Here is a 13,933-nt window from a genome sequence, read left to right on the forward strand (position 1 = left end):
GCCCCCACACACAGCGTCACAAACCAGCGACCTGGGTCGCCCCTTCCTGGTAAACAACTAAGGCTTTGCTCCGCTTACTTAACGGCACGAATAGACCAAAAATGGCTCTAGGATAACTCAGAGCCCCAGAACCGATAGATCTAAGCGATGAAGAAATAGCCAGTCTTTCAGATGCACAGTTCAAAACACTGGTTATCAGGATCCTTACAGAACTGGTTGATTTTAGTCACAAATTAGAGAAACATATGGAAGCTAAACTAATTGAAATGAATGGTAATACAAAGGAAACCAATAGTAATGGAAAGGAGAATGGGACTCAAATCAAGGGAGTGGACCAGAAGGAAGAAAAAAATGATCAAACAGAAAAGAATGAAGAAATAAGAATTCAGAAAAATGAGGAGAAGCTTAGGAACCTCCAGGACATCTTTAAATGTTCCAACATTCGAATTATAGGGGTACCAGAAGGGGAAGAGTCACAAGTGGAAACCTTATTTGAACAGATAATAAAGGAGAACTTCTCTGTTCTGGCAAAGGAAATAGACTTCCAGGAAATCCAGGAAACTCAGAGAGTCCCAAAGAAGTTGGACCCAAGAAGGAACACACCAAGACACATCATCATTACATCAGCCAAGATTAAAATGAAGGAGAGAATCCTAGAAGCAGCAAGAGCTAAGGGGACAGTCACCTACAAAGGAGTTCCCATCAGACTGTCAGCTGATTTCTCAAAAGAGACCTTACAGGCAAGAAGGGACTGGAAAGAAGTATTCCAAGTCATGAAATCCAAAGACCTACAACCAAGATTGCTCTACCCAGCAAAGTTTTCATTTAGAATGGAAGGACAGATAAAGTGCTTCTCAGATAAGGTCAAATTCAAGGAGTTCATCATCACCAAGCCCTTATTATATGAAATGTTAAAGGGACTTACCTAAGAAAAAGAAGATAAAAAATATGAACAGTGAAAGGACAGCAAACTCACAGTTATTAACAACCACACCTAAAACAAAAGCAAACTAAGAGGACAGCTAGAACAGGAGCAGAACCATAGAAATGAAGATCACATGGAGGGCTAGCAACAGGAGAGTGGGAGGAGGAGAAGGGGGGAGAAGGTACAGAAAATAAGTGGCATAGACAATAGATAGAAAGTAGATATGGGGGAGGGTAAGAATAGTAGGGGAAATACAGAATCTAAAGAATTTGAGACACATGTTCATGAACTGAGGGGGGAGGTGGTGGGGAGGGGTGTGCGGGGTGGAGGGGAATGGAGGGGGGAATGGAATGAGTGTAATGGCATAATCAATAAAAAAGTTAAAAACAAAAAACAAAAAAAAACTCAGCAGTGTGTTGTATATAAAAATCCAGCCCAGGAAATACTTGGAAGACCCTTACAACCCATGAAAGGCATACAGATGAGCCTTTAGGAGTACTACCTTAAGGCAAAGGACAGTGAGAATCTGGGAGAGCAAGAACAAGGAGATAACTGCAAGGTACCTGTTGAGCAGTCAGATCCTGTCCACTTGGGGTCACAGCTGCACATTCCAGTGTCCAGAAGAAAAGTTCCATGTCCTGAGCACTGCTCTTGACATATGGGAAGTGGAGTTTCACAGTTGATTCCTCCCCAACCAGTAGAACAGTGACACTCTCCTTTCACACAGATGCCATGGCTGGAACACACTGGGTCCAAGCAGTCCTCTAAAGGCCCAAAACATGGGAAAAAGTAAGTGAGTAGGTATGACCATTATATGACCTGAGATCCTCACATTGATTTCCTAATATTATGCCATTTCTGCTGTTTTAATTATGCAATCATATGACTGAGATCAACATGACTGTGTTTAAATCAAAAAATTATTAACACTTAAAAATACGGTTTGATATCATAAAGATCACATCCTAAATTTACAAAAAGAAGGAAACCATACATATATTGTGTGAAATTTTTAGCAGTGTGTAGCACTTCCACACAAATCAGTGGGTGGACCAGTGTAGGCCTTTGATTGGAATTCCTTGGCTTTGCAAAAAATGCCCAAGAATATTTGGTAAGTCATTCCTTGTCTTTTCTGAAATTGGGATCAGAGCACCCAGAAATTCCTTTTACTTACCGCGTATAGAGAAGTTGATATATTTTTAAGTTTGAATTGTTCAAGGCAACAAGTAAAGTGACTGCTATTGCATGAAATCATACAATAAACAAATTTATTATAACCTCTCATTTATTCCTTAGAAGCGCTAAAAATTCAATAGATTAAACCCAATTGAAAAATTCATGTAGCTTCTCTTTCTATAAGGACATGGTGACAGTTTCCAATGTTTCAGAATATCACAAATTCCATTCCTTTTGCATGACTCTAGAAACTTTTGAACACATGTATAATTTTTGGATACACATATCCATTTTTGGACAAATGGATGAACTACATTAGAAGTACATTCTTATGTTTGCCTCAGGGAGATGTTTTATCCTTTTACCTGCATGACCATGGAAACTAGAAAAGCTGATGTGCAAACTTTTAGTCTTCCCATTCAGATGAGACCAAATAATTTACCACGATGCAGGTGCACACTTTGAATTACTTTTCCAGCAATGGAAAAAGACTGATACAATCTGCCATCATTTGCAAGATAAGCCTAGTTTGAGGGTGTGGTGTGGCCAGGGAACAAAGTAAGTTTAAACAAACATTTAGTATGATTGCCATTATAATCAGCCCATGATCTCAGAATCATTAGCACAATGCTTTAATGCCTGAGCTAGTCAGCAATTAAATATCAGGAGGTGCATCTAATTTTATTTATTTGCTATTTGGAGGGGAGGAAAATGTCTAAAGTATAGAATGTTGTATCAGAAGGAAGCCATTTGGTTATACTAAAATACAAGAAAATTTTATAATTGAACAACAATAAAAAAGAAAAGAAAATTTTAATAAGCGGTAATTAACTTAATATAATTTATTTTATTAAAAAGCCACCTTCAATGAATAGGTAAGATACACTTAAATCAGACACATATAGTTACATGGCTGAAGGGGCCAGGCAGGTGGCACACAGGAATGCGATGGGTTGGATGTGAGAAAACAGAGTGTGCTGGGAGTGAACTGAGAATAGTGTAAAGGAAGCTATTGCTCCTCGGCTCCAGCTGACTGCCACCAAGTAGCAATGTGAGCCCAGGGTATCAAGTTGTTCACAAGGGGCTAGCAATAGAGGTTTTTCTATGACACTTCTCTATTTTAAAATTTTGGCAAATCATTTTTTTAAATTCTTGATTCTTCATCCTTTTCTGTTTGGTCATTTTTTTCCTCTTTCTGGTCCACTCCTTTTTATTTTATTTTATTTTTTTAAAGATTTTATTTATTTATCTTTAGAGGGGAAGGGAAGGAGAGAGGGAGAGAAACATCAATGTATGGTTGCCTTTCGTGCATCCCCTGCTGAGAAGTGGCCTGCAGGGAACCGGCCTGCAACCCTGGCATGTGCCCTGACTGGGAATCGAACCTCGATTGTCTGGTTCGCAGGCCCGTGCTCAATCCACCGGTCCAATCCTTTGATTTGAGTCCCAGTTTCCTTTCCATTACTATTGGTTTCCTGTGCATTGCCACTCATTTCAATTAGTTTAGCCTTCATATGTTCCTCTAATTTGTGACTAAAATCCACCAGTTCTCTAAGCATCCTGATCACCAGTGTTTTGAACTGTGCATCTGAAAGTTTGGCTATTTCTTCCTTGCTTAGATTTATCGGCTCTGGGGCTCTGAGTTGTTCTTGAGCCATGTTTTGATCTGTTTGTGCCTGTTACGTATAAGAAGCGGAGCCTTAGGTGTTCACCAGGGTGGGGCCACCCAGGTTGCTGGCTTGTGACGCTGTATGTGGGGGCAGGTCAGAGAGAGGCCACCCAGGTCACTGGTTTGTGACGCTATATCTGGGGGTGGGTCAGAGAGAGGCCACCTAGGTTGCTGGCTTGTGACGCTGTACATGGAGGCGGGGTCAGAGAGGGACAATAGCGGTCCCCTCTGCTGCTTCCTGCTGCTGGACCCTGCATGGTCTGTCTCACTGCTTGCTCCTTCACTGGTTAATCTGCGCACAAATGTGTGACTGTGGTCAGCCCTCAGTGAATCCACTGCCTTGCCCCCTCAGTGGGTCCACCTGCTACTCCACACCTGGGATCGGCCTACGGCTGCCGGCGTGCCTGGGTTGGTCCGGTGGATCTTTCCTGCCTGATCCTTAGGAACATTCAGGACATCTTTAAACGTTCCGACATCCGAATTATAGGGGTACCAGAAGGGGAAGAGGAATAGCCACGAGTGGAAAACTTATTTGAACAAATAATAAAGGAGAATTTCCCCAGTCTGGTAAGGGAAATAGACTTCCAGGAAATCCAGGAAGCTCAGAGAGTCCCAAAGAAGTTGGACCCAAGAAGGAACACACCAAGGCACATCATCATTATATTACCCAAGATTAAAATGAAGGAGAGAATTCTAGAAGCAGCAAGAGACAAGGGGACAGTCACCTACAAAGGAGTTCCCATCAGACTGTCAGCGCATTTCTCAAAAGGGACCTTACAGGCAAGAAGAGGCTGGAAAGAAGTATTCCAAGTCATGAAATCCAAAGACCTACAACCAAGATTGATCTATCCAGCAAAGCTTTCATTTAGAATGGAAGGACAGATAAAGTGCTTCTCAGATAAGATCAAATTCAAGGAGTTCATCATCACCAAGCCCTTATTATATGAAATGTTAAAGGGACTTACCTAAGAAAAAGAAGATAAAAAAGATGAACAGTGAAATGACGGCAAACTCACAGTTATTAACAACCACACCTAAAACAAAAGCAAACTAAGAGGACAGCTAGATCAGGAGCAGAACCATAGAAATGAAGATCACATGGAGGGTTAGCAATAGGGGAGTGGGAGGAGAAGGGGGGAGAAGGTACAGAAAATAAGTAGCATAGACGGTAGGTAGAAAATAGATAGGGGGAGGGCAAGATTAGTATGGGAAATATAGAATCTAAAGAACTTGAGGCACGTGGTCATAAAATAAAGGGGGGGAATGGTGGGGGAGGGGTGTGCAGGGTGGAGGGGAATAAAGGGGGGAAATAGAACAACTGTAATGGCATAATCAATAAAATATATTTTTAAAAAATGTTGGCAAATTAGTCACATTAAACAATGATAAAAACACCACTACCACCACCACTTTAGAGAACCAAACAAAGCCATCCATGAGCCCGGTTCTACTTGTGGGTTCTTGGCATGTGATGTATGACTTAAAACATTTTTTCTATTGTATTTGAAAAGTTTAGACTGTTAAGTATGTCATTCCATGCTATCCTGGTTATACTACAAATTTGTTTAGTGATGCCTAGAATGCTAAGTCCTTTTTCAATTGCTTATGTAATTTAAATAAAAGAGCCTAAATTCATTAGGTTAGTTTTTATGGCAAACTGTACATGTTGTGATAATACCATTTTGGGGTGAATATGTGTGTCCACAGCATCTGAATTTACAACTTAAATATTATGAATGCAGTTGGATCAGCATACAAACAATTTCTAAAAGTCTCAGGAGCTCAGGTGCCTCGGCATTCACTGGAACAGATACAATCTTCACACCAAAATTCTACTACTGCTGATGCATTGAAGGTGAAAAGTTAAACTCTTGCTTGCTCATGGAGTGGAATGAGATTAAATTCTTTAGAATGCTGTGTAATGGTCTTAATGAGCCATCTTTAAAAAGCAATGATAGAGCATTTTCAGCAGCTTCTTTCCTGAACAATAGTTGTGATGAGACCATCTCCCATGGTAATGGTTTAATGTTATTTCTGAAATCAGTCTTATTTCAGAAATGTAGCATGAAAAAGGTCTGATTACTAGTAAACTTATTTTCCAATGTGACTCTTTAAATGATAAAACTATTGTCATTTCAAAATACGGTTAGGGTGTGTAAAGGCTCCCTTGGAGTGAATTTTAATATAAAGGCACTGCCTTGAAACTCATTAGTAATAAGTCTGCTTCTTTAGGCATGGAGGTCAACTTTCAGCATGAGGTATGTAAAAATAAATAATATGAAGCAATCATAATGGTAATTGCAAATCACTCCCAAAGAAAAAATCCATGAAATGGTTCCAAATGTGCATATATTATTTTTATCAGGTGCTTTAAAGTAAGATATAGCCTAGTGCACTCTGTAATAATGAAAACATACTCATCAACACCTAAAATCATCAATATGGAAATTCTCAAGTTATAAAACAGTGTTAAAATGAGGGGAGAAATGCCATTTTTCATTATCGCTCTGCAAGTATCTCAGATATGGCCTCATGTTAAGATTAGAAACTGTCAGAAGAGAGAGGAGGAGTCACTCCCCTGCCTCCAACTCCCTGCTCCATGTATAAAGCAGGCACACTGTGCGTTTATGAGTTGTTAAGACCACTTCTATTTCTACTAGAGGTATAGAATGGTGCCTTGAACAATTCAGTGGGAGCAAAGCCTGAAGCAATAGATTGAAATGGGGCTCTGACCTTCTTCGCATATTTCTCCTTTGTATCCTGGCACACAGATGCATACTCCCATGATGCAGGTGCCATGACCAAAGCATGTTGGGTCAATGCATTGTTCTTCTGGAACATCACACTCGGGCCCCTTCCAGCCATTTCGGCAGACACAGTGTCCTTTCTCGTATTCTCCATTTCCACCACACAGCACAGGGCATGAATCTGAAGATTGGCAAATGAACTTTTAATGTTCTCATAATGCTTTTAAAATCTCCAACAAGCAATTCGCTATTGATTCTTGTACAATATTTCAGGCAAAAAAAATTGTACTATTTCTGTCTTAGCCTTTATTGAATAGGTACACATTTGTGATTACAAACAGAATTTTCCTCTTATGGGAGTGAGATATTGATAAATTATAAACCTATCCTGAGTAGAGAAATTATTTCAAGTATTTGATTTTGATTCCATCATACCCTTAAGTAATAATTATTATCACCATTTGTATAAACTAGGGATTTTCTCCCTTATGGCTTCTCTTCCTCTAGCAGACAGAGGGGACCCCCCCCCCAAAATCTGAAAAACTAATAAACAGGGAATTATTCATTTCACAGAATGTTATCTTTAAAAGGTCATGCATTTAAAGAGATTTGTGTGGGAAAGATGTCTAGTTCCATGACACATTGTACAGACCTTTATTAGAACACTTAACTCTGCTTTGTCACAGTTTGCCTCTATTGAAACTGTGGGCTCCTTGAGGGCAGAGCCTGTATCTTCTGTCTTGTTTTTTAATACTAGCCACTGCCTCCACTCCTTCCCCTACCTCCTCAAGATCTATTGTGGTACTGGGAACCTAGCAAGTGCTATAGAATTCTCTGTTGAATAGAATTTAACCTAAAGAGATTAAGTGGCTGAGAAATCTGAGATTAAAGTATTAGCAGACTGAGGACTTTAAGAGTGCATAGATGAGAAGAAAGCACCTCTAAAGTCATAACAGTAAGCCTATGGGAAAACATGATATGACTTACCTAAAGCTTCTCAAGAATTAAACTGTGGGCAAGTCTAGGAAATAGTAAAGTTTCAGTTTGATGTCTGACTTTCTAGTCTTTACTGGCTGGACTACTTGCCCATTTGGTGATGGCCCACTGAATCCAGTTTACATGGGTATGCATGAGCAGTTACCTACTTTGCCCACTCTTAAATTTCATTCATTATGAATCAGTTCATGCAGGACATAGAAGTACCACATAGTGGTTGGGTTGAACAATCCAGGTACAAATCCCAGCTACTTAGGTAACCCTGGTTAATTAAGTTATTTCAGCTCTGTGAGGTTGTTTCTTTGCCCATAAAACTGGAATAATACCAGATCTGCCTATGAGGACTATGGAAGGAAGGAGGAATTAAAAGACATAACAGTGTTTAGAATAGAGTTCCTGGCAGAATAAGTGCTCAACTTTTGGTAGCAGCGGTGGGCAGTGCTGTTGCTATTGCTCCTGTTCCTATGACCACTATTGCCACTCCTCTTCCTCCTGAGTTTTCAAATGACATCCATTTCCCTAAATCAATCAGAATAACATAGCAGTATTACCTCTAGCACAGTCAGGTCCAAGGAATCCTGGGAAACAATGGCAATGGCCAGAGATACACTCTCCATTTCCATTGCAATTAGTTGAACAGTCATCCATTATTTCTATTAATAGAGAGAAAAAGAAAAAAAATGAACAAATCTACAGGCTATAGAATCCTTAATTTTTTGAAATTGCAAAAACTCTGGGCCTATGACAGTCTTACTCTCTGCTGTCTATGGAGCACTTACTATTTAAAATAGATGCCAAAGATTTCTGTAAGATGTCACATGCAGTTCCAAATTATTTAAAGCACCCCGGATTTGCTGAACTGGCTATTCAAGAGTGTAACTAAAAACCAACCTCATCTCTAAAGTGTGTAAAGGGTCTGGCTGAACTGTATTCTTATGAGACATTCATGATAAAGCTAAATATGTAGTAGGATTATAGGACATTTCTTAAAAGCAAAATGGGCTTAAAAATGCAACCAGAAGACTAAGTCTACTGTTTATTTTTCAAATTTAGGTTATTGCAAATAAAATTTTCTTCTCTGGTGCCTTAAAATATTTAATCTACTATCTTGACAGCTTAAATATGATAATCAGTATTTCATTTTCATTAACAAGTGACAATGGAAGGCTTTTAAAGTAAGTGTTCATATTAAATTTACCACCACTAAAAGCATTAGAACCTAAGTATTTTGTTGAGAAATGCTTTCTTGACTGTAAATGCTTATGAGTTCTCTGCCACTAATTTCCCTTCAATCCACTCTTTGAGAAGAACAGGCTTTAGGGGAATTGAGAAGGTTTTAAAGGTGCCCATAGGTAGTTCTGGTGCCATAAAAATGTACACTGTAACAAAACTTGCATAAGTCTTCCAGTATTTTGACTGAAAAGGGATAAAGTTTTCACTCTGACAATGACTTTCAAAATTATAATATTGTACATTTGAAATTTATATAATATTGTTAATCAATGTTACTGCAAAAATTATAAATTTAAAAAGTGTTTGTAATTTAAAATTGTCTTTGCATATATAATAGCATTAAATTCCAAGTCCAAAAACTTTGATGATGTATGCTTTACTCTTGTGGTTTTTAAAAAAAATCATCTTCTCCTGGGTGGTGTAACTCAGTGGATTGAGCCCAGGCCTACAAAGCAAAGGGTTGCAGCTTTGATTCCCCGTCAGGGCACATGCCTGGGTTGTGGGCCAGTAGTGGGTGCGCTAGAGGCAAGCACACATTGGTGTTTCTCTTTCTCTCTCCTTTCCCCTCTAAGAATAAATAAATAAAATCTTTTAAAAATCATCTTCTTATTACTCTTTTCTGTACGTTCTGTATATTTAGCACTCCTGGATTCTGAGTTTTCTATTCTGGTGTATTAAATTCATCCTTCTCATATGCACCAGTTTTTCCTTTTCAATCCAAACTATCTACTTAAGCTAGTTTCACTTGGATAAGCTACTTCCAATTAGAAGGAGATATTCTAGGAAGTAGTCTTGGCATCTTCCCCTGAACTATGAGCATTTATAATCAGGGTTGAGAAATAGCATTTATTCAACTGAGGCCTTTTGACCACCTTTTGACCAGGCACTTACGGCACAGATGTCTGGGCTTCACTCCAGATCCACTGAGTCTGTCTCTGAGGAATGTGGTCCAGCAATCTACATACTAACAAATACAGCAGGTAATCCTGCAGGTGCCCAAAGCATTAACACACTGAGAACCAATGCTTCAAATAAACTTCCATAGTTAGAAAAATTTTGAGCTAGACTTGGAGCTCTGCCCTGGGCAGAATAAATACAAGGGGAAGGAAATGGTATCTAGTCTTGTTGGGGGAGTGTCAGAAAGCTGAGCATGAATCCAGTGGCTGTGTGGATAGCCATCCTATTACCAATCATAGGACATAATCCTTCTCAACCCCATGTGAGTACATCAGAGAGCCTTCTGTAGTTTGTGATGGTCTGTGCTCTTATCATTGTTTTAGAAAACTGAACTGGATAAGAAATTGGCACTTGGCATTTCTGAACTACAACTGCACTGGCAAAAGTGTAACATTGGATAAAAAGCTAACCATTTTTAACTAAGTAAAACATGTGTTATTTTCAGAAAATCATTAATATTTTTAAAAGGTCATTATGAAAAGCACAAAAAGTCTTTTTTATACTAAGACAGAACAAATATTTCTCTATTTTCTACTTATCTAGCTTTCTTGTATTAAGCAGTATTGACAGTTTTTAAATCCACATTTGGATTTCCCCTGCCTTGGATGGTTAATAGGAGGCCATGGTGGAAGCATTCAAAGGTAAATATAGTTGAATTTAATTTCATACCTGTTTCTATTGACAACTTTATGGAATTAGTCTTGTGGAAATGTAGCTATTATAGAAAAAAATTTAATAAAGTTTGCTATCAAAATAAATAAAAATCACTACATCTTATTGACTTATATCTAAAAGCTGTCCCTGGGCCCACACTGCTGCACTGAGCTTAACACCAGCAATGCAAATGAGAAGGAAGGGCAATAGAGGAGCTTTTGGAAGCTGCTGTCTCCACAGGGCATCAAAGAGTCATTGGGATGGTCCAGGAACTCCAGGAGGAGGATAGCTACAACATGATCACATAAATATTTAGGAGTGAAAAAATAATGTGTTTTTCTCTGTTGCCCTCCAGGAAGCTTTGCCTTCTACCTTCTTGATCCTACTGCAGACTGACTTCCTAGACAGAAATTCATTAGAGTAGAGAATCGTTTTAAAGTTCTATGCTTATAATTTTGTTTTTATACTAGTGTATAAACCCCTAGCTTATACTTATAAAGCCCCTCAATATCTGCATCTACATTGATGGTGAGTTTTGCTTCTGAGAGGTTTTCTTCTAACAGAAACTAAAGGTAATGAATAATCCATGGATGAGTATGGTTTAAAGGGCATGGGCTTTGGAATCAGACATACTGGGTGTTTCAAATCACAATTCTGCCACTTGCTGGCTGTGAGACTTTACCAGATTATTTACACATTCCAAGCCTGTTTCCTTATTTATTATAATAAGAACACTTATTTATTATATAAGTATACTATACCTATGCTATTAGGGTTGCGATGAAAATCAAACAAGATAAATGAATGTAAAGCATCTAGTACAGTGCTTGGGGCAAACTGGCACTCCATATATTATCACATTACAGAGCAGACTGGCTGAGATCAGGGGATACTGACAACTCTGCCCACACTATTGGAAAAATAGTACATATTAATACAGACCAGGGACTAACCTATGTTAGTCCACTCAAAAAAGTGTTGGTTATTAATACTGTCTTGAGCCTGTGGATGAAAAGAGGGCCACACACTAAAACTGACTAGCTCAGGGGAGGCCTGTGTGGTGGTCTTACAAACTCAGAGACTTAAAGGAACTACATCAGAAGGTCTGAAATTAACACTTTCTAACTAAAAGTGAGTGATGGCGGGTAGTCATGTCCAAGGCGGTCTTTTTCCCTAAGAAAGGTCAATCTTTAACTTAACTGATCTGTCTGCTGTATTTTTTTTGCATCTACTATAAAGACACCTGATAGCATACCTTTTTTGCAATGTCAAAGTCATTTCCTTTTTTCTGGACCCTTCAAAGCACAACCACCCACCAGAGCAGAGACCACATATCCCCTCGTTATTAATATTATCATGTTAATTGTTGACTGTTAACTATCCTATACCCACAAATGTAAAAGAAGTATGTCTATGCTTGTTTTACTTTTTATCCAATCTCAGGGATTCCCCCTCTTTGCTTTCTCCTGCCGCCCTAATTTATCACCAATGAATTTCATGTAACCCCCCTAGATCTTCCCCTTTGGTTCTGATGTATAAAAGAAGTGCTGAAACTGCCATTGTCTGGAGCATTTTCTCAATCTGTTGAGATTTTGCTTCCTAGCAACGGTCATCAGTTTGGCTAAAAAAAAAGAACCACCTTATAAAAATACATTTCTTATGTTAACAAGCCTTATTAGTAGCAGACCAAACAGAGTTGAGAACAATGAGTTAATTCTAGTGTTATAAAACAGAAAATAAGCAGCATTTACAATGGTTAAACCCACTTCCACAAACCTTAATTTGTTGAATCAAATATTTTAGCCTCTTTTTACTAAAATTAAAATGAATTATAAGAACATTAAAAAATTAATGGGGAGAACTTAGAGTAATTACCTTATATGCCTTTGATTTTTTGGAAGTTTATTTGGATTCTCTTTAAGTAGAATTATAGGAGAAATATTTCCCTTACTTCTAATCTTAAAAGACAACAGAACAGTAAACAAACCGACTTGCATAAGGAAAAAAAAGTATGTTGCTGCATAGAAAAGTGACAGCTTAATATCTGGGAGATAACACATACTTCAAAGGTTAGGTTCTTTTTGGGAGGAAGTAGGAGACAGAAAAAACTCCAAGCATATTTCTGGATCTATTGATTTTCCCCCTTGTTTGAATTTACTGGGGGGTGATACTGGATAACAAAATTTTGCAGGTTTCGGGTGCACAATTCCACAATACATCATCAGTATGCTGTATTGTGTGTTCACCCCTAGTGAAGTTTCCTTCTATCACCTTTTATGCCCCCTTAGCCTCCTCCACCTCCCTCCACTCCCCCCAGTCACCACATTGTGGTCTGTGTCCATGAGTTTTTCTGCTCAATTCCTCCATCCCCCAGGCCCCCATTCACAGCTTTTAACAGCTGTCTATTGATTTTTTAAAAGGTTAATCATTTGCTTAGTGTTTTCACTTAAGCTTAGGGGTCAGGATAACCAGAAGAGAGAAAAAGCTTTACAAATATTTTAGATACAATTGTTCAATTTCTTAGGAGAACTGTGTTTTCTCATAACTCACTGGCATTTGCATGATCAAAATTGGAACTCGGTAAAAAAATATCATGAAAGGTGTATGTTTTTTCAATCGGCCCCAGTGAGTCTGCAAGTGGCAAAACAGTGCCATGACTAAAAATATTTTTTTTCCAATTTAACAAATAGTTGCTCTTTTGAAGATATAAAATCAGTGGAGCATTTCTCTAGGGGAAATATCATCAGTGTATTTTTACTGCCTTCATGATTAAATTAGAAGAAAGTTTTTGATAATCTTATGGGTGGAATACCATTTTCTACTGACTGAAGGTCTTCAGCATAAAGTAAAAATAGAACATAATTGTTATAAAGAGCAGATGGTACATCTATTAACAGTCAATACATCTTCTTAAACATATGGTTGAACAGGTTAACTAAAGGATAAAGTAGTGAGAGTTATAGAAAACTGACAGCTGCAAAACATTTTCCCTTCTTTTAAAAGACTAGTGTTTCAGGAAAATTCACACAATAAAATACTGTGTCAATGAATTGTTTACCCTCTGGGCTCTAAAATTGCTAAAGACCTCAGCTTTATTCACACAAAGGGTCAAGGGGAATGAATTCACCAAAAAAAAAAAAAACCCCACAAGAGTGAGATGTCTCTTATTGACTAGGGTGAACTGTGAATAAGAGTGGGTGAAGACATTGTATTGAAAAGAACATGTTTTAAAAAGACCCAGAGACCACTGAAAGAGCCATTGTGATTATTTTTAAACTAAAAATTCTAAAAGAAAGGGCTTTGAATGACCCAAGTTATTATGCTTTAAGAGTCTTCTCTAAATACTCTAAGGATGTATTTTGAAACCTTAGACATCAGTTCTAGAATCAGTCATTGTAAAGAAGAACTGGACTGATACTAGTTTGTCCATTTTCAAAGGTGCTTATTTGCTTTTGGTCTTTAATAGATCTTGAATTAACAGAGCTTCCCCTGTTTGGTCCCTTCTTCACTGAAGCTGTCCTATGTAGCCTTAATAGTAATGTTATCCAGATAATTATTTCTACTGAAAACATACTAAAC

At 38.2% G+C, this 13,933-nt stretch overlaps 1 protein-coding gene across 1 annotated transcript in view; it reads right to left on the reverse strand.

Moving 5' to 3' along the window:
- The window catches only part of TENM1 (teneurin transmembrane protein 1), a 407,415-nt gene that overhangs the window by 280,800 nt on the left and 112,682 nt on the right, over nt 1–13,933 (reverse strand). Inside the window, exons 6-8 of the mRNA XM_053662339.1 lie at nt 8,062–8,163; nt 6,501–6,695; nt 1,489–1,689 (exon numbers count right to left, since the gene is read on the reverse strand). Of these exons, the coding sequence (XP_053518314.1) occupies nt 1,489–1,689; nt 6,501–6,695; nt 8,062–8,163 (498 nt within the window). The remainder of the gene's footprint in view (nt 1–1,488; nt 1,690–6,500; nt 6,696–8,061; nt 8,164–13,933) is intronic.

The sequence above is a fragment of the Artibeus jamaicensis genome, unplaced genomic scaffold, assembly GCF_021234435.1.
Source record: "Artibeus jamaicensis isolate MK-2021 breed Jamaican fruit bat unplaced genomic scaffold, CSHL_Jam_final contig_240, whole genome shotgun sequence".
NCBI lineage: Eukaryota > Metazoa > Chordata > Mammalia > Chiroptera > Phyllostomidae > Artibeus > Artibeus jamaicensis.